Below are 20,809 nucleotides of genomic sequence, written 5' to 3'. Positions count from 1 at the left end.
GGGCATAACCTCTTCTTAAAATTGAGCATAATCTATGTATATAATACCTGTATAAAATTTGGCATGACCTCTGTTTAAAATTGGGCATAATCAGTATACATAATACCTGCATAAACACTCCATAAACACTCCATAAAATTGTCTATACATTCCATAAACACTCCATGGAATTGTTTATATACACTCCATAAAATAGTCTAAACACTTTACACGCTGCATAACATTATAAATAAACTCCATACAATAATCAAACACAACAAAATTAAATGAAATATCACTATCAATTTACAATCGCCCAAATAAAAACTATAAATCCATTATAAATTTACAAACTATAATTGTTTCTCTTCATGCTAGTTGTTCCTCGCCCATTTCCCCCTATTAATTGATCTCCAAATCTTCCCCTTGATTGATCTTTCTCTTGTAGAGGAGGCAACTCCTTCAATACTGCAATTGTTACATCATCCGCATTGCCCTGACATGCAAGTAAGAACATCCAGAATAAATCCGTGATTATGGTAAAAAAAAGGCCAATTCTTTACTAGTTTACTTTTAACAATCTAAAAATTCTGAATAGGGATACAAATATTGCCTTGATGAGACATTCTCAAGCAAGCCTTCGGACTCAAAAGTCTCCTACTATAAAAAAATAAGATTAGAAAACAAAATCTTAGAACAATGGTTGAAATGGCATTGGTCAACAAGTTCTCAACAATATCAAAAGTAGGATATATCAATCACAAGTAGTTGTTTATAAGGCAAATCAAATACAACACTAAATTAATAAAAAAAATAGAGTTTAGACTTACCTTATGAAATTTGAGAAAACTCAAAGCCGAAGGGTTAAATCGAAACTACAAAAAAAAAGAAAATACCATGTGGTGGATATGTATAACACCCGAATCTCCTCACCACATGGCAAAAATATTTCATAACACTTCAAAAATCCTCAACAACATTCTAAAATATTTCAAAATTAATTAAACTATTTTCACTACTGCATATACACTAAACAATGAGAAAACACACACATCAAGTCCAAATTCACCGAATACCCCTGGTAGAGCCCCATATAACTTCGCAGTCACTACAAATTGTACCTCGTCAGTGATGGGGGTCGGGTTTCATTGGCTAATGGACGCCCATGTAGGCGACTCAGCCTTGTTTGAATTGGACTAAAAAACCCCTAATAAAACCTAAACCATAAACCATCAAACCCTAAAGTCAAATCCTATCACCTACTAAACTCTAAACCCTAAACACTAATTCCATAACACAGTACCCTAAACCTTAGAAGCCTTAAACCCTAAACCCTACACCATAATTCCAAACCCTAAACCCAAAAAACCCTAGAGCTTAAAAACACAAAACCCCCCAAAACCTTAAAAACCCTATCACCTACTAAACTCTAAACCCTAAACACTAATTCTAGAACTTAATACCTTAAAAGCCCTAAACCCTAAACCCTACACCCTAATTCCATACCCTAAACCCAAAAAACCCTTGAGCTTAAAAACACAAAACCCCCAAAACCTTAAAAACCCTAAACCCCCTAAACCTTAAAAAACCTAATCCCTAAAATACCCTAAATCCTTAACAAAAAACCCTAAACCCTAAACCCTAATTACAGGACCCTTAAATACCGAGCACTAAACCCTAAAAATAATCCCTAACACGAATCAAGAATTTAGACCCTAAATTGTAACCCTAAATCCCACAATTATGCACAAATAACCCCCAATTAGGCATTGAAAATAAATTTTAATCAAATAAAACACTAATTTAATGAAAAAAAATTAGGGTTTAGGCATACCTTCTGAAAATTTGGGGAAAACCAAAGCCAAAGGATGAAATCGATGTCGAATGGGGAAATCAATGCCTAATTGAAGTAGAAATTAAGCAATTGATGCCCAAATGTCCAAAATCGAAGAAAATCGAAATGGAAATGGGGAATCGAACGAAATCGGAAGGTATTTTCGGGGGAAAGGAGAATAGCCAGAGAGAGAAGGGAGTGGGAGGCCGAAAGGGAGAAGAAAGGGAGGTCGGGAGGGATAAGAGAGAGAGAAGCGAGAGAGAGCGAGTCCGAGAGAAGAGAGGGAGTCACAGAGACGAGAGAGGGGGTGCGAGAGAGAGGCTGAGGCTGAGAGAAAACCGAGAGATGAGGCTGGAGACTAGAGGGAGCGGAGACGGTGGCCGGAGACGAAAATCCGATCGATTTTATGGCAGCAGAACGTCGGGGGCGCAGGGAGACGAGAGAGGGAGTGCAGGAGAAAGGAAGAAAAAATGAGAAATGATGACACGCGAGGGGAGGTGCAAGGAGAGAGGGAAAAAAATCAACGTAGCCCGTCCTTCAATTCAAAGAAGATCAAACAAGGCCTTCTTCCAGATGATCGAAATTAAACTGTGGAGATGAAGGACCCCTTCATCCCCTGCATCGAGATGAAGCTTCATCTGCGCTCTACTAACGACTTCAAGTGTTGAAGGGCGTTATGCGGATGAAGATCATCTCATCCTTCAAGTTGGCATCATCACTCTGAGATTAATGATGAAGATGAAGTAGACAAGAGCCTATTTGAAGATGGCCAGCCCAAGAGCCGATCTTTACTTGTTTCAACTCTGATCGAAGTTCTAAAAAGAGAAGATGGCGGAAGAGAATATTGATGTGGGGAACGTCGGGCGAGCCCCATGGTGAAGGAATTCATCAAAGTTTTGAAGTTTCTGAAGCAGAAGCTGGAGCATGATGAAGGCTAATGGAAACCGGCTTTGGAAACTAAGGTTCATAGTACCCAAGAAGTTTATGCAGAGACTAGTGATAAGTGGTTGCCAAACGGATCAAACATCAGCTAATGCAAACCAATTCAAAACCATTCCAGTTGATACTGACGACCCCATCACTATAGTGATGAAAGCTAGGGAGGTTCTGAAGCGGCTAAGGGTGAAAACAAGAGTTTGTGAGTATCCGCTTGAAGTGCTTGTGTTTGCCAATTTGGCCCAAATATGTATTGTGCAATTTTACATTGAACTTAAATGAATTGATTCAACTTTAACTCATCCTTCGGTGTTATTAGTGTAAACGAGTTCAAATATATTGGAAAACAAATTCCAGTATTAGTAACCCCAAATGAAAAGTATAATATAAATAAGAAAATGAATAATATTTAATAATATACTTAAATAGAACATATATCTAAACAGATAATTAACCACAATAAACATGGTTACTACACTTATAAGTGATTTAACGTGTAGTATTAAAATATATTAATATCCTAATTAATAAAAAACTATATTATATTACTTAATGGTTATATTTTATTATAAATTAATACAATAATACGTGTGACTAGAATAAATTATTAAAAATAAATAAATAAAAATAAAAAATAATATAAGCGAAGATAATAAATAAATAAATTATTTTTTAATAACATAAGATATGTTTTAACATTAAAAAAATAATTTAATACAATACTAAAATAAATATAATAAATAAATATATATTTATCAATAACATAATATATATTTTTATGTAATATTAATTAATAATATATTGTCACAAAATTTAAAACCATTGCTTTAATTAATTATAGCAATGGGATAATTAAACTAAAATAATTTACCAAATATTTTAATTATGACTATTAAATCACTAATTTAATATAATAATTGTAAAATAAATATATTAAATAAATAAATATTATAAATTATTATTTTAATGACAATGGTTTAATTTTTCGACGGAGGCAACGCTCTGACAATACACCGAAAATGAGAAGAGAAGTCAGGAGGCTTAGCCTCCCGTACTCTGCGACAGAGGACGAGAGGGAGAGGAGAGGGAGGCCGACAGGAGGGAGAAAGAAAAAAAAATTGGCTGAAGGATCGCGGGTTGGGGGGGGGGGGGGGGGGGGGGGGGGGGGGGTGTGGTTAACAACACGCGATTCAATTGGTTAATCCAAATTCCCCGATTTTTGCCTGAGAGAATGAAATGACATAATTCACTTGAAGAATAATTCATTCTACACCAACCCATTTATCTAATGAACTAGGTAATGCGATGGAAATTCATTCCACTTCATTGTGGACTAACCCCCCCCCCCCCCCCCCCCCCCTCAATCTCAATGTTGTTTCTCACCCTGTAGAAGGGGATGTTTTGACAATGATATCATTTACAGGATATATGACAAAAAATGAACAAAAAAGAAGCAGTTCAACATGGAAGCTTTGACCGACTGCACGAACGTGAATAATGAACAAAAAAGCAGTTCAACATGGAAGCTTTGACCGACCGCAAGAACTTGAATGTGCCAAGCTTTGTACATACAGAATATCTTTGCCCAGAACCAGCACCTATTGTCTCAATCATCAATGTCTTGAACCCATGCCAGATCTGAAAATAAAAATAAAAAATAAAAAACACAAAAAGTATATAAACTAACACCTAAAGAAGATACTGATGAAATACTATATTATACCTTGAAGCACAGATTCCACAGCTGAGTTTGGAACAAGAAGCCCCACTATTCGTTGATTTTCGATTGTGGTCACTAAACGAACAACGCGAAGCTGTTTATGGCTTTGTCGAGCCTGTCAATATACAATATTAGATGAGAACTACATGAAGATACTTTACGATAATGCAATGTAATATAATAAACAAGATCATGAACCTGCTTCGAGAGGGCCTTCTCGATGGTACCCCAGATGGGAAAGATGAGACCACCCAAAATATTTACTTCTTGTAATCTTCTGCCAACTATACAATAGCTGCCTAGTTTGCAGTTCGGCCCATGCATGCACTGGGATATCATGAAATAGGTAAAGACAGAGATTAGAGAAGCTTTAAAAAGTCATGATCAACATCAGTACGAAGTGGAAGTCGTCTAATTTCCCAAAATAAAAATAAAATATAAACTAAGAGAAAGGTCATAGATTGGTAAATGAACGTTAAAATATTGTATTGGTAAGAATAATCCATTTTTCAGATGGCCCAATTTATGGCCTTTCTTACTAGATAGAAAAAATGATGTCAGACGGAGAAAAACTACCACCTGTTTGGATGACACGTCATATTCACTTTGCCAGCCTTTACGAGCTTTCTCAAGTGAAGAGAGCTTTCTGTATTTGCTTTTGAGCTCTGACATGGGCATCTCTCTGTTTAAAGCACATAAATTCAAAGAATAATTTTTAAAGGTGTAAAACTGGATAAAAACATAATATCCAGTGCAACTGGAAATACCTTAACGCTTCCCCAACAGCTGGACGAAATATTTTGAACATTTCTGAGTTTGAACTACAGCAACAAAATCAGGAACAACTTAGTGATTGTAACAATAGCAATCAAATCTTCAGAGATTGAGAGAAAAGCACAAAGGGGCAAGATGAACAATCAAACAATAAACAACAAATTTCAGAGTTTTGTTTGCTGAATACAATCACAGTCCCACTCCAGCTTTCAAGCTGTGTGACAAATACTAAGACCTTAAGACACAAAATGAATGAAAACTATCTCAGATATCATGTAACACAAAATAATACTGGATATAATCCAAGAAGAATAACAAAAATAGTATGAGGATTGGCTACCCAGCCGAGTGGAGGGTTGACTCAGCGAGTTATTAGTCAACTGAGCAAGTGGGAAAACCATGCATTGGTGTGCACATGCTGAAGAGAGCAGCATTATGTAGGACAAGTGTGACTTAGAAGAGACTACGAGATGAATGTGTCACAAAACCTCAGATAAAACATTGAATATCTAAGAGAACTATTAGGAAGAACACACATGTGAGAAAACAGGAGAGGACCTTACAAGATGAGGTACGAAGGGTTCCACTGATGCCCATCTATGGATCATCAGTAAGATGGGTCAAAAATGACAATGCTAGATGTTGCAAGGAAAGCCTTAAAGAAGGCCAACCAAGGACGGCAAATAAAAGATCAGAAAGGAGGAAAAGGTTTTGTGAAGCCAATTCTGATGTAGGAGGAACAAAATTTTGACAATGACAAGTTAAAACACAATCCTTGCAGCATTAGGTTAACAAATACCCCTGGTACCATCTTGCATCGCAGGGTTCCTTGTATCATCACACCCAAATACCACCAACCACCCTGTGCACTATTCTGTAATGACAAAAGCAATCAATTTCAGAAAACCATGGATCAGGATCTATATTCTTTCACACCTTTCAAATGCTAATATGAAGTGTCTTCTTCCCATCCATTCACGCCTTGATTCATAAAACCCATCATTCCCATGATTGAGCCCATCTTTCTGCTTTTCATCAAGCAGATTACTTGCAGACTGCAAACCACAAGAAAATTTGAATATGCTGAACACAACATAAACGATAGAAAGTATCACAGATCAGTCATATCTTGACTTCTTATCTATTTAAAAGCTATAAGTACACTTTCTAACCATCAATTGTTCCCAATGAGAAAAAGCATACCTCCCATGTGATTCCACGATCAACTGTATAAGTAAAAAGCATGGTTGAAGCCCCAGACATATGATCAACATGAACAGTCTGCAACAGAATGAATCAATATAATTGATAACTACAGATATGGTACCATTTCAGGGACAGAAAAATGCATCAGAAAGAAGTTGATATGGTAGTCTTTACAGAAACCATTTACAACTGATGCAATACGACATGATTAAGTTGATGATTTCATCACGTATTTCAAAAGTTCACCTTTGGGGGTCCTCTTTGTTCTATGATGCTCCCTTTTATGTCAACAATTCCCGAGTCAAAATTTCCTTCATCACGTGCATTGCGTATTAGGAGATCAAGAATGTTGATGAAAAGCTCAAAGAGCCTATAATTTTTTAGATAATGATTAATGTCAGAATTCAAGATTCAAGAAAGAAAATAAACCAAAACTAAATTCAGTTTATCAAGCATGCATCAATAATCTTATCGACCTATTACAAACCTATTTTGAATGTCAGGAGGTAAGCCTAAAAGCCGGTTAAGGAATCGACCAACATCATGCATGTCAGATTCAACAATACGGCCAGTAACTTTCCCATTACCTATTAAAGATCATCATCATCATCATTAGATCCAACCCAAATCATCATTAGATATATCATATATTTATGCACATTATTTGAAGAAATGAAAGCAGCACTAATAAGAACCCTTTGATCCACAAGTCAGTTTTACCCAGTAAACAAAGTATAAAGGAAGATGAAGTTACCAATGACTGTATCCCTGACAATTCCAACTGAAACAAGTGCAGCCTTTGCCTTCACAGTGAAATCTTGAAGTGTTTCTGGCTTCTCAGATGAACATCCAGGAGGTATAACAGGGAGAGGAGCCTAAAATAAGAGGACAAAAGGAAGTGAATTTATCAAATACATAAACTACAGAAGCATTATAAGATGTCAACACCAAACAAGATCTTATCAACCTGATCCATTATTCCCCTATACATAATCATCAGGGCTCTTTTCCCATAAATGCTGTCATAATTATACACACTCAAGGATGGACCAGCCCTGTAAGACAGATACAACAATTAACAATGAAAGATACCCCCGATAATTCAACAAAGAAAAGAATCTACCTCCGATCACCCTGTGTCAATGCCCCAAGAGTTTCCAGCCTCTTAGCAACAATAGAGGCAAACCGACGTTCTCCTCCTAGATTAGTAAAAAGAAGCCTGAGATAAACATAGCCAGTTCGATTAGAAACGAAAGAATGTTGAACAGGATCAGTTAATAAAAAAAAAACTGTGTAAGCAACAAAACATTTTTAAGACAGCATAAGAACTGGTCTTGGACATTTTTTTTTTTCATTTGTTTGTGGAAAAATATGCCACAACCAGATGAAGACTAACCAAGCCAAAGGAAAAGATGTCAACACACAAGACATGACAGCACGTCTCCCCACAACCTAGTCATTCATGATAGACCTAAACTCAATTAGGAGATTATGCTAGGGGTGTCTATTTCACCCATATCATTTTCTGTTCACCTTTTATTAAATGGAATGAAAATGGAACAAAAATTCTTACCTAATTAGGCACTCAGGTAATTTTACCTGATTACCCATTTTTACCGTTTATCAAATGGAACGAAAATAGGCAAGGGTTACTGTGCACCCGATAAACCGATTATCCAATTATATAAAGGAATAATTCGGTAAATTTTTATTTGAGTGAATGTATATTTGGAATAAACATAAGATCCTTTTTATAAGGATTGTGTAATATTCTTTTAAGGATTTTGTTATACATTGAATGACACTATTCATTCTTAGGCTTTTGTATATATAATAATGTGAATTTTTTATACTTCCCATTTATTTACCCAATTACACATTTTATCAGTTGATAAATATGTAAGTAACAGTATATGGAATAGCTTATTCTTTATAACGATAATAACTTATATCAGTACACCTCATAACTGGAACAGTATACGGAATGCTTATTTCATCCCACTTCTATACCGTTACACCCTAATTATAACAGTACAACTGCATAAGTACCAAGTTAGACAGGATGCTTTTCCTTTTTTTTTTTAATGAATACAGTTAGAATGTATTCTCCAAGAAGGGTAGTTTGATATTTTTACTTATACTTGAGTCCCTCTCTCTCTAGGTGGAACAAGTTAGTGGGATTGCATGTAACACCTAATAGAGGATGCAATAAATAGAGCATGAGCCTCCAAGTACTATTCCTGTTATATATGGCCTACTTTGAATCATTCAATTCAGTGGTGTCAACAATGAATTAGAAGTAATAAATATGGGTGAACAAAATTACTATACGCTGAAGTAGATTATGTGAGGAGCCCACCTGTACTCTGGTGCACTGGCTTGATTTGATCGATGTGTTCTTCCAAACTGCTGAATTGCTCGGTCAGCACTCCATGGAAGCTCAAGAGTCAAATGAACTCTTCTTCTCTGACATCCAAAAATCACAAAAAAAAAAAAAATATATATATATATATATATATAAGCACAAATTTTGTTATGGGCGACCAAATACACCGCCCTTGTTCTCATCACACCCCTGCATGATGATCAAGGCTTTTATATGGTGTACTAATCAATTGATTGGGCTAGACTAAGGTCTCTACTAGAGAAGCTCAAAGTTCAACAATTATGATCTAAATTAGCAACAATACACACAAATCATCTATAAAGTAAAGCACATTTGTGGAAAGACTAGAGAGGCTTGTATACTCTAGTCATATGTACTACACTAGCTGTCCTGATCACAACACACATTTAACATATGGCTTACTCACTAAGAGAGGCATGCCTTGATAACATAAAAATAGAATTAACAGTTACCTGATTTAAAACCCTTCGATCTGCTTGCAAGGAGACACCAGCTGATCCAGCTTCAGATATAATTGCAACCAATTTTTTACCTTCCATGAACAGTTGTTTCTCATTCATGTTTACCATTTCCATGGCAACTTCCTTTCTGGTATAAAATGAGTAATATATTGACCATTTTTCTTGGACCCAAAAAAAAAAAAAGAGCAAGAAATAAAAACTTAGCAAGGAGCAGACTCACGTGTTCCTTGCCTGATAAACAACACCCTTCCCATTGGAAGCCCTTACAAGCATACCTCGCCTCCCAGTCATCTCTGCAACATTATCTGGTCCACCAAGCTGCACATCAACAGATTATTCCCCAAGTTCATTCAGTTAAAATGTACAAAATCAAACATATAGAAACAATATAATCCACTCCCCGTGATTATGAGACTTTACTCACAATAAAAGCAGTCTTATTTGTCCAGGTGACATTGTCAGACAGAAAAACTAATTATTCAAGTATAAAAAGACTTTATTGTTCTTAAATCTAGCCATTCACATCACCCATTACCAAGAACAAAAGGTGTACAATCAGAAAAAAAACAACAAAAACATTTACAATCAGCAAACACACGCTACAATACCTGATCAATTAGATCATCCAATGGATTGTTAGGGAGATCCAAAGATCGTATTATCTCCATAATTTTAGATTTACGGTCCCTGGCAGCTTCATACCTATGAATCACATTAATATTAATCATTCAGCATTCAGAAAGTTGGTACAGACTAAACTGACATGTGGGCAGCATCTTATATATATATATATATATATATTAACAAAACCTTTTCAAGAGTTCAGTCATATAGATACGTTGTGCTTGCAGATATTCCTCTGTCTGCAACTTGCATGAAGGGCATGACCAGTCATCAAGTGGCACATCTACAAAAGGGGGATCCAAACATGCAGGATGGAATAGTTGGCCACAGCAGGAGCAGCGAAGCAACTTCTTCCTCTCCTGTACAATTAATGTCAAAGAGACATCATGGGCAAAATACCAGCATGCAAACAATTTTGTAGAGGAATTGTCTTTTTTGTGAAAACTCGGCATGATGTAACAGAATTACCCCTTCACTATGGCAAATATCACAGATTTGAAATTCGTCATCAGACTCCGTTGATTCCTGATCAGACTCACCTACATATTTAAGTCAAACTTGCCCAATTAAATATTTGAAAGAGAAGAACTTGGAAAATTACAACTGAAAATCCTAGTCACTGACGTGTACAGGTGCTGACTCATTGACAGGTCTCGAAATTTTCTAAATTCAACTGAGAGATTAATCTTTAGTTGAAGGGTGAATCAACATGTAATTCAGTTCTTGGCACTAGCACATTGAACTTAGCAGAATCCCCAAATTGCTAGTGGAATACTATTTCCATCCAATGCATCCTCAAAAGAATATTTGCAACATCCCATCGGTCTTCCTTTTTTTTTTCCTGAACTTAAGAATGATTCATTCAGAATAATAGAAATAAAAGAGGTGAAGGGTTCCCCTATTACAAGAGATCAAGATTGAGAAAGAAGGGAAAAGTAATCTTTTTATTGCAAGGGAATGTCTGGAAACTCTTTTTCCTAATACATCTGAAAAGAATTTGCCTAAAGAAGAGTCTGCTGCCAACTGACTCGTATGGGAGAGCAGATATCTATTATCTCAACAAAGAAATGCCTGACCTTCCAGGGAGAGCTGAGTTATTTGCTAGCCAACCAATTAAAAAGTGATGAATCTCCTTCAACGATGAGAAGCCTGGAAAGATTATTAAAGAAGAGCTTACTCCTAAAAGAAGTGCAATGACTTCTGAAAAATAGGTGATTTGGAGAGAAAATAGAAGAGAAAATGGATTTCTGGAAGAGAGGCAGTTTTGATGTCTTGGAATCCGAGCCAGAAAGGCCCTTCCTGCTTCTTTATAACCAGGGTTTAAGTAAAATTTTACAATAAGACAAAAATGCCCCTCAATACTCAAAATTACATATCTCCTAAAATACATGCCTAAATTGAATGAAAATTTAACTAGAGATAAAATAAGACATTCTCTATCTAATAGCCATACTATAAGAGAAAAATGTAATATTGAAAATATAAAAAATGACCAAAATACCCCTGAACTTGTATTTTAACACTCCCCCTCAAGCTGGAGAGTAGATATCAAACAATCCCAGCTTGTCACTAAGGGATACATGTTCACGTCTCCCCAAAGGCTTGGTAAATATATCTCCCAACTGGTCTGAAGACTTTACATAAGGAGTTACCACCTTCCCCTCCATAACTGCATCTCTAATGAAGTGGCAGTCAACCTCTATATCTTTCGTTCTCTCATGGAATACAGGGTTGCAGGCAATAAAAATGGCTGCCTGGTTATCACAATTCATAACCATAGGGTCAGGTAACATAAAACCAAAACCAAGAAGCACAAACTTAATCCACATAAGCTCACTAACTATATGAACCATTGTTTGATACTTGGCCTCTGCACTGGACCTAACCACAACTATTTGTTTCTTACTTTTCCAACTTATCAGGTTGCCTCCAACAAGATAACAGTAGCTTGATGTAGAACGTCTATCCATCTTACACCTAGCATAATCGGCATCAGAATAGCCAAGTACATAAATTTTCCCATTATGAGTATACAAAAGACCTTTTCCAGGTGCACCCTTCAAGTACTTCAAAATCCTCTGAGCAACTTCTAAATGGACTTTTTGAGGATTTTCCATGAAATGGCTTACAACTCCCACTGCAAATGAAATATCCGGCCTAGTAACTGTAGCATAGATCAGTTTACCTACTAATCGTCGGTATTGAGTTTTATCCTAGAGTGTAGGACCCTGGGTGTCATGTAGATTATGATTAACTTCCATCAGGGTGTCTATAGGTTTAGCACCTAATAAACCATACTCCTGTAACATATCCAATATATATTTTCTCTGAGAAAGAACAATACCTCGCTTGCTACGAGCGACTTCACTGCCAAGGAAGTACTTGAGAGAGCCCAAATCCTTTGTTTGAAAATGTGTGGCCAAATATTGTTTAACTTCTGTAATACCAACAAGATCATCACCAGATAACACAATGTCATCTACATAGACAACCAAAACCACCATACCAGTCTTCCTTTTAAGTAGGAACATAGAATGATCACAATGACTCCTATAGAACCCAAATTGTAGTACCACATCACTAAAATTTTCAAACCAGGCCCGTGGACTCTGTTTAAGTCCATAAATAGCCTTCTGCAGCTTACACACCTTTTCTGTCTCCCCCTGAGCAACATACCCAGGAAGTTGCTCCATATACACTTCCTCATGTAGATCACCATATAAAAAGGCATTCTTCACATCGAGTTGAAAGAGAGGCCAACCCTTATTAACAGCCACAGATATTAAGATACGTAGCGAAGTAAGTTGGGCCACAGGAGAGAATGTCTCAAAGACATCAACTCCAAAAGTCTGTGTATACCCTTTCGCTACCAGTCGAGCTTTGTACCATTCAATAGAGCCATCAACATTATACTTAATAGTATAAACCCAACAACACCCCACAATAGCTGCTCTTGCAGGTGGATCATATAGGTTCCATGTTCCCCAAGACACCAAAGCACTCATCTCATCATCCATAGTTTGTTTCCATTCTAGAGAGCACAAGGCTTCCTGCACCGAACGAGGTAGAAAATGACATAGCAAAGGACTTGAAGGATGGGGACAAAAAATCAAGTGACACATATTTGGATATCGGATGAGAAGTACAAGACCGTTTACCTTTTCGTAGACTAATAGGCAGGTTCAAATCAAAGACAACAGGATCTGCAGGCAATGAGGAAGCTGGTGGATCATGAGGAGAGAGCTCTGTAGAGGTAACTGCTGGAGGCATTGTAGGAGTATGAGAGCGACGACTGTAAACACGAAGAGGCAATGAAGAACTTGATGACACTGGTACATCCAAAACTGCAATAGGAACAAGACGGTCTTAAGGAGATTCAAGTGATACAGGAAGCTTAGTAGATGATGAAAAATATGGATTATGTTCAAAAAAGGTCACATCGGCTTACACATGTTTTCCATCGAACAGGATCATAACATTTGTACCCTTTTTGTTGATGAGAATATCCCAAAAAAACACATTTGATAGACCGAGGTGACAACTTATCGACCGAAGTTCCAAGCATATGAACAAAACAGGTACATCCAAAAATATGAGGAACCACACCAAACAATTTACAATTGGGTTTTAAAACCTGAAGTGGAACTTGACCACTCAAAACAGTTGAGGGCATACGATTAACCAAGTAGCACGAAGTTAAAACTACATCTCCCCAAAAAGATTTAGGAACATTCATATGGAATAATAGTGTCCTTGTAACCTCAAGGAGATGTTTATTTTTACATTCAGCCACCCCATTTTGTTGTGGTATATAAGGGCAGGATGTTTGATGGGTAATACCATGAGACTCACAAAATACTGAAAATTTATGGTTAAGATATTCCAAACCATTATCAGTACGAAGTACATGAACACATGCACCAAATTGATTTTTTATTTCATTGAAAAAATTGAGGAATACATCAAATACTTTGGACTTCTCCCGTAAAAGATACACCCAAGTGACTCTACTGAAATCATCAATGAACGACACAAAATACTTAAAACCAAATGGGCTAGGAACCCGACATGGACCCCATGCATCAAAGTGGACTAATTCAAACAATTTGGTGCTTTGACTAGAACTAACTGGGAAATTGGAGCGATGATGCTTTCCCAGCTGACAAGATTCGCAATCAAATGAAATATTGGCTGGCAAAGAAGGAAAAGAATGACGCAACTTAGCTGGTGAGGGATGTCCCAAGCGCAGATGCCACAAGTAAGAAGAATTTGTAGTAGTGAGAGCTACAACTCGAGAAATGGATACATCATCCAGCATGTAGAGCCCTCCCTTCTCATGTCCTTAACCAATCGTCCTCTTCATCTGCAAGTCCTGGAAAACACAAGAAGTAGGATAAAAGGTTATTGAACAGTTTAAGGATTTAGTTATATGACTCACAGACAAGAGATTAACTGGAAACTTTGGTACAAATAAAACAGAATCTAAGGATATTTGTGGAGTAGTGCGAATTATACCATCCCTCTGAATGGGAGAGGTGGATCCATCAGCTAAAGTAACTCGACGATATGAATGAGATGGACTAATGGACTGAAATAGAGAGGGCATACCTGACATGTGTGTAGAGACTCCTAAATCAATGATCTAAGAGGGGGAATGAGACACATTTAGTGCATTCTTACTTGTACTAGCCATCGTGGCACTCGCTGAGGAAGAAGGAGGAGTCTCGGTAGTCTGAGAAGTAGTAGATGAAGCAGTCAGTTGACCTAGTCGCTGTAATAACTGTTGAATTTCCTCATACGATCCAATGTGTGAGGAGGCATCCTTATCTGTGACTATAAAATTGGCCCAAGTAGGTTTACCAAATTTGTCCCAGCATTTCTCAGAAATATGATTAGTCCTACCACAATAAACACATTTTTTATCCCCCCGATCATTTCGGCCACGACCATAGGTTGATCTCAACTAAATCACAAGTACCAGCTGGTACAGAAAAGGCTAAAAGAATCCGGTCAAACTGATTTCCAATGACACCAATGGCACTCCCTGGACCTAGGTTGCTCCTTGAACTTCCATCAAGGTTCAGTTTGAGCCACTCTGAGGGAGGAATCTTCCTGTGACTTTCAGTTTTGAAAAAATTCCATCATCATTAACACTACCACTATTTTCGATACTAACACAACTTGCAAAAGGCATATGCAGCCTTCCTAACTTAAAAGTCTCTACTGGGCAGAGTGTTGCAGAGAAAAAGGACAAAATATACACTTAAGGGGATAAAAGGACGAACCTGGTTAAATCTAAATTTAGATCTAATTGTATCAGGACAATCATTTGGTTTACGATATGGGCCAAGCAGTCCAGGCTCAAGACTTATGTTGAAGAGCAGTTATGGAAGAGTCTTACATGACTCTCACAACAAGAAATCTCACTGAGCTAGAATCATTATGGTAGAGTCTTACAAGAGTCTCACAAGAGGAGGTCTCACCGAAGAGTCTCAGATAAAGGTGTTTTAGTTATGTTAGTCTTCTATTTATGTTCAGTTGTTCAGTTGTTCCAGGACCAATCTTTTGGTTGTAACTGAAATAAGGATGTTTTTAGTTGTATTTGGTATCTACTTGTTTCCTCTACTATAAATAGAGGCTCATTGTACTCAAATTACAACAAGTTAATGAAGTTTTTCTCTTTTCCAAAAATTCAACATGGTATTAGAGTGGGTTTTGTGAGTTGACTCACTCAACCCACAGAGATAATGTGATCCTTTTCTGATCTATCATCTCAAGTAGTTTAGGTTCGTATTCTATCTTTTTTCTTTCTTTCCTGTCCCAGTACCTGTTGGTTTATCGGCGTTCGCACCTCCATACTGAACTTTTCATATTGCAAATTATATACCGACCGAAAGATCTTCAAATCTACTTTCCAACGCAAAAAGAATTTTGACAATCGGAGTTTTCTACAAAGAGAAATCGATATTTGAAGCAACAAAGGTCAGACTACAAGAGAGGTTCAAGCAGCAGCAGAAAGTTTCACTTTTCAAGCCGTTTAAGCCATCCAGAATGAGATTTTATATGGAGTTTTATATGTCAAAAGAAGGATTTGTAAATCTATTTTCTACTTTATCAAACCAAATCTCAATCTGAGTTTCTAGAGAGAGATATCAATTTCACAAGGGTCAATGGTCATACTGGCTAAAGAAGAAAGAGTACTCAGTTTGGCCAGATTATAGAGTCCAAAATCCATCAGATTCTCTCTCAAAAGAATGATATTTTATAAAGAAAAGTTATACTTGGATGAAAGGTATCGAAGTCTAGTCTCAAAAGAGAAAATTTCATGTCAATCTGATCTATATTTAAGAAGATATTCACACTGGAGTCGGCAAGTGTCAAACTACATAACGAAGAAAATAAAGTAATCATAAAATATTCAAGAACGAATCTTTTTGTGTCAAATTAGATATCAATTAAAGCCTTTGAGTCTAGTTTCTTGAGCAACAAACGCTTGTGATTCTGATCTATATTTTTTTAGATATCGATATCAAAATTGTCAAACGTCAGTTTTGCCGAAAATCTCTCTTTTTTTCCTATTTCCTCTCCTATTATCTCTCCATGCATTGACATGAATTGAGTTTCCTTTTCTCTTAAAATCTGAGTTTTTTAGCCAAATTTCTCTTCTAATCAAAGGGTTTGGATTAGACTTAATTACTCTATGATGTGCTCATTCAAGTATACAATATCTTACTCTATCACAATTTTCAAGTTTTGCGTTTTTGTTACTTTGTTGTGTATCTTTCGCATAGTTTTTTTTTTAAATAGTGTATCTTCCGCATAGTTAACCCCAAAAAATTGTGGTCACCCCAAAAAAAGTTAAACTTGGTCAAGTTTATTAAGTTTTACCGTTATAGTCTCCCCTAGTTTTCAATTTTTTTTAAAAAAAATGTCACTTTGGAAGTATGAGTCTTGCATAGTCGCCTTCTTCCGATTAAAGTTGTTTTCCTCTATTATTTCTTTAGTTTATGATATTGTGTTTTTATCACTTCAAAGCAATGCCTAGACCCACTACCTAAAAAATATAGGAGTGTGCCCAACATCCAGCTTAATCAAGTGTTTTGTTCTTCACCCAAGAGGTGATTTGTGTTTGAGTTACCCTTAAAAAGTGAGTAATCTCTTTGTTGTGCCCTAAAGTTAGGCCATTTTTCCGCCTTTAAAATTGACCAGAGTATGTTTTAGACTATGACCATTTTGACTGGTGTATGGAGCTTTGTCGTATGGCTAGAAGTGATTTTCTTCTCCCACATTATGTTTTGTCCAAGCTGGGTATGTCCTTTTTATCCCCAGCTTGAGAGAGAACAGTAGATGAAGAAGTACAAGAAAGAGGTATTTTGTTCCACAAATTGTGGTAATTTTTATGTGACCAAAATATTCAAGAAAGGGGGAGCACAGAAGATGAAATTTTTGCACCTATGAAGAATTTTTTCGGCAAAAAAAAATTGAAGACCAAGAATCTTTTTCATTGCAAGATGTAGTTATAAACTCCAGCTTGAGGGGGAGTGTTGAAAATATGGAAGAGTCTTACATGACTCTCATAGCAAGAAGTCTCACAAAACCAGAATTATTATGGTGGAGTCTTAAAGGAGTGTCACAGAAGAGTCTCAGTTAAAGGTGTTTTAGTTATGTTAGTTTTCTATTTATGTTCAGTTGTTCAATTTTTCTAGGATTTATCTTTTAGTGTTCAACTTTGGGTGTAACTAGGATAAGGGTGGTTTAGTTGTAATAATATTCTACTTATTTTCCCTATTATAAATAGAGGTTCATTGTACTCAAATTACAACAAATCAATTAAGTTTTTCTCTTTTCCAGAAATTCAACACTTCAAATTTGGAATCTTAGCTCCTACAGTGACAATTCTTTTGTAAACAACATACTTATATTTAAAAATTGCTTTAGCTGAGATTTCAATTGAGGACCTCCATTAGTAAGTGGGTGTTGTAACTGTTAGAAAATATTGTGAAGGGTAGTTTTGACTTTTTACATATGTTGCAGTATCTAGAGTTTACATAATCTCATGCAGCATGATTAGATGCGTCTATAGATTAATTTCATGTAAATTGAGTATATATATTAAAAGACATAAGGGATTAAGTATATTTAAGTGAATAGGGGTATTTTTGCAAATCATACTCATCTTTCTTAATAAAGGGGAAGGGGATCGTGCACAATCCCTAAGGAGACTCTTTTCCAGAAGTCTCTTCATTCATCTCTCTCTCTTCTCTCTTCTCTCTTAATTTCTCTCTCAACTTTATTTTTATCCTTTTTCATGGTATTAGAGCAGTGAATCCTGGTTGGAAAACCCTTATTCTTTGTATTCTAACCCTATTAAGGACAGAGACTTCACAAGGAAGGGGTTCTTGAAGTTTATGCCCTACTAGTTAGGTAAAACTCCATTATTTTTCCTCTTTTTTTCTGCCATAACCTGAGTTGTTGGTTTACACTGCTTTTAGTGCAATTTAATTGTGATATAGAATCCTAGGACTCATTGATTTGTGAATCTTCCTCTTTGCTTGGTGCGCAACCCAATACTAGGTTTTCTGACAACATCACCCTCTGGAAAGATGACATCAGGCCTCGATCGTTAGCTTTGTGTGATTCTTGAGTGTGTAATCACTCTCTATTGATGAAATTGGATCGACTTGGGTTTGTGCGCAATGCATAAAACCCTAATCATCTATGAAGTGGGCCCAACTAACTTGTTAGACAAAGTATTTATTTGTTGAATTGTGATTGTTTTGTGATTCTCATTGCTGATTTCGGTGAGATATACACCCCCTCAACAGAGGTAGGAAATTCTGATGGAAAAGATTATGTTGTGATAAGTTCTGGGAAATTGAATAGGCAAAACTATTTTAGTTGGTCTAACAAGCGTAGTCAAAATATATCCGAGATGATCCTCATGTACACCCATAAATGATGACTGAGAGGCAAAAGACTGTCACATTATGACCTGGATGATAAAAAGTGTCAATTCCAAATTGAGGAATCAAATTAAGAATTGTGAGATTGCAAAAGATATGTGGATGTCAATGGAACCCTTGTATGCACAAGAGAGCAATTTATCTCGAGTGTATGAGTTATATACCAATTTTTCAGTCTCACGAGAGGTGACAGACCTATTACAGAGTACTACAGTGAATTTCTAAGGGTGTGGCAAGAGATAATGTATAGCATCTGTTTACAATTGATGAACGGGAAATGGGAAAGCAACAAAGCCCATTGCTGGTTGCTAATTTTCTTGATGGTCTGGGGTTAGAATTTGATGGAATGAAGGCACAATTGCTAGCATCAGATGATGTACCTACTTTGTCCACTAGTTTAACAGAATCATGCATGTTGAAACTACTGTTGTACCCAGAGGTGGTAAAGGAATTAAGATGATTGATGCTTTTGCACTTAATACTTCTAGCTACACAGAATCTTCTAGAGGTTGTGGTAGTATCAGTATGATGCAAAGAAAGAGATGGACCTGGAAGAAGTCGAGGCCGAGGTGCGGTAAATTTAAGAGAAAATCTAATCATTGTGGTAGATCAAACCACTTCTATGACAAGTATTGGATCAAGTTTGGTAAGCCAGAATGGATGAACTCGACCATTCATGAGGATAGAGAAATTCTTAGTGAAGTGGTAAGCAATATTATGCTGGGCTCATCTGATGAAATGCAACAATTAGTTCAGCATACAGCTCAATTGACTGCTGCTTCTTCCTCAACATTTATGACTCAGATTTCCACTCCTACAGCCACTCTTAAGTACAGGTACATCTGCTCTTCATGTGCGTCTATCACCCAATTGGATTCTTGAGTTAGATGACACTACCCACATGTCAGATATATCATCTTTGTTCTCCAACTTCAAAGAGTCTCCTAATATACACGCCAACTTAGCTGATGGTTCGGTTTCGTTAATTCAAGGAGTCGACACCTTAGTTTCATCTGCCATGTCTCCTTAGTCTATGTTATTTGTTCCTAAGTTTTCTCTAAATTTGTTATCTATTGGTCAACTTGTTAAGTCTATGAATTATTTTGTTACATTTTATCCTTCTCATTGTCTGTTTCAAGACCTTAGGACAAGGAAAACGATTGGTTTTGTGCGTGAAAGAGGTCAATTATGTTATCTGGAGAGTCATTCATCAGAGCAGTCACTACCATGGGTTCTATGAGTTCACCTCTACAGCAGCACCTACGATTGGGTCACCCTTATCCAACAAAATTAATCCACCTTTTTCCCGCATTTCCTTTCAGTCTTTCATTTCAGTGTGACTCATGCCAGCTGGGCAAGCATCACTGGACACCACTTCCATTAAGTCATTCTAGGAGCAGTCTTTTATTTGACGTTGTTCATTCTAATGTTTGGAGTCCTTGTCCTGTGACTAGTATGTTTGGTTACAAGTGTTTCCTATCGTTTATCGATGATTTTAGTAGATGGACTTGGATGTATCTACTACAGGAGAAATTTGAGGTATTTCAAACATCTTATAATGAAATCAAAAATCAATTTGATTCATCTATTCTTGAACTTCATACTAATAATGGTCCAGAATTCAGGAACCAAAATTTTGATTTGTTTTGTCAAGAACATAGGATCACACATTAGTCATCCTATGTTTTTACTCTGCAGCAAAACGGTGTGGATGAACGCAAAAATCAATGTTTATTGGAAGAAGTTCGTACTATGTTATTGCATATGAGTTTACCCAAGTCATATTGGGGTGATGCAGTTCTCGGTGTGCTTTCATAATAATAGGATGTCTTCTTTTGTTCTTGGAGTACAAAGTTCCCATATAGATGCCGATGTCATTTGTTACCTGATTCCCTCTGTCTCCTC

General features: G+C 36.6%; 1 protein-coding gene across 4 annotated transcripts in view; it reads right to left on the bottom strand.

Moving 5' to 3' along the window:
- Window positions 1–4,108: 4,108 nt before the first annotated feature.
- The window catches only part of LOC137951779 (protein FORGETTER 1-like), a 37,543-nt gene continuing 20,842 nt past the window's right edge, over window positions 4,109–20,809 (bottom strand). For 3 of the 4 annotated variants that reach the window (XM_068798685.1, XM_068798686.1, XM_068798688.1), the window contains exons 15-32: window positions 10,410–10,480; window positions 10,128–10,300; window positions 9,926–10,019; window positions 9,538–9,635; window positions 9,309–9,444; window positions 8,809–8,915; window positions 7,573–7,668; window positions 7,417–7,504; window positions 7,204–7,324; window positions 6,937–7,036; window positions 6,696–6,819; window positions 6,447–6,524; window positions 6,180–6,298; window positions 5,237–5,290; window positions 5,049–5,151; window positions 4,668–4,796; window positions 4,473–4,584; window positions 4,109–4,387 (exon numbers count right to left, since the gene is read on the bottom strand). In XM_068798685.1, the coding sequence (XP_068654786.1) occupies window positions 4,356–4,387; window positions 4,473–4,584; window positions 4,668–4,796; window positions 5,049–5,151; window positions 5,237–5,290; window positions 6,180–6,298; window positions 6,447–6,524; window positions 6,696–6,819; window positions 6,937–7,036; window positions 7,204–7,324; window positions 7,417–7,504; window positions 7,573–7,668; window positions 8,809–8,915; window positions 9,309–9,444; window positions 9,538–9,635; window positions 9,926–10,019; window positions 10,128–10,300; window positions 10,410–10,480 (1,835 nt within the window). In that variant the 3' untranslated portion in view covers window positions 4,109–4,355. Of the gene's footprint in view, window positions 4,388–4,472; window positions 4,585–4,667; window positions 4,797–5,048; window positions 5,152–5,236; window positions 5,291–6,179; window positions 6,299–6,446; window positions 6,525–6,695; window positions 6,820–6,936; window positions 7,037–7,203; window positions 7,325–7,416; window positions 7,505–7,572; window positions 7,669–8,808; window positions 8,916–9,308; window positions 9,445–9,537; window positions 9,636–9,925; window positions 10,020–10,127; window positions 10,301–10,409; window positions 10,481–20,809 lie in introns of those variants that run through there. The other variant, XR_011112162.1, reaches the window with a different exon arrangement.

Source organism: Aristolochia californica, unplaced genomic scaffold, assembly GCF_029961685.1.
Source record: "Aristolochia californica isolate CCGP_79_NKW_82.1479 unplaced genomic scaffold, dmAriCali1.0.hap1 SCAF_15, whole genome shotgun sequence".
Classification (NCBI taxonomy): Eukaryota; Viridiplantae; Streptophyta; class Magnoliopsida; order Piperales; family Aristolochiaceae; genus Aristolochia; species Aristolochia californica.
The sequence above is the reverse complement of the archived record's forward strand: the minus strand, read 5'-3'. Positions and strand labels throughout refer to the sequence as shown.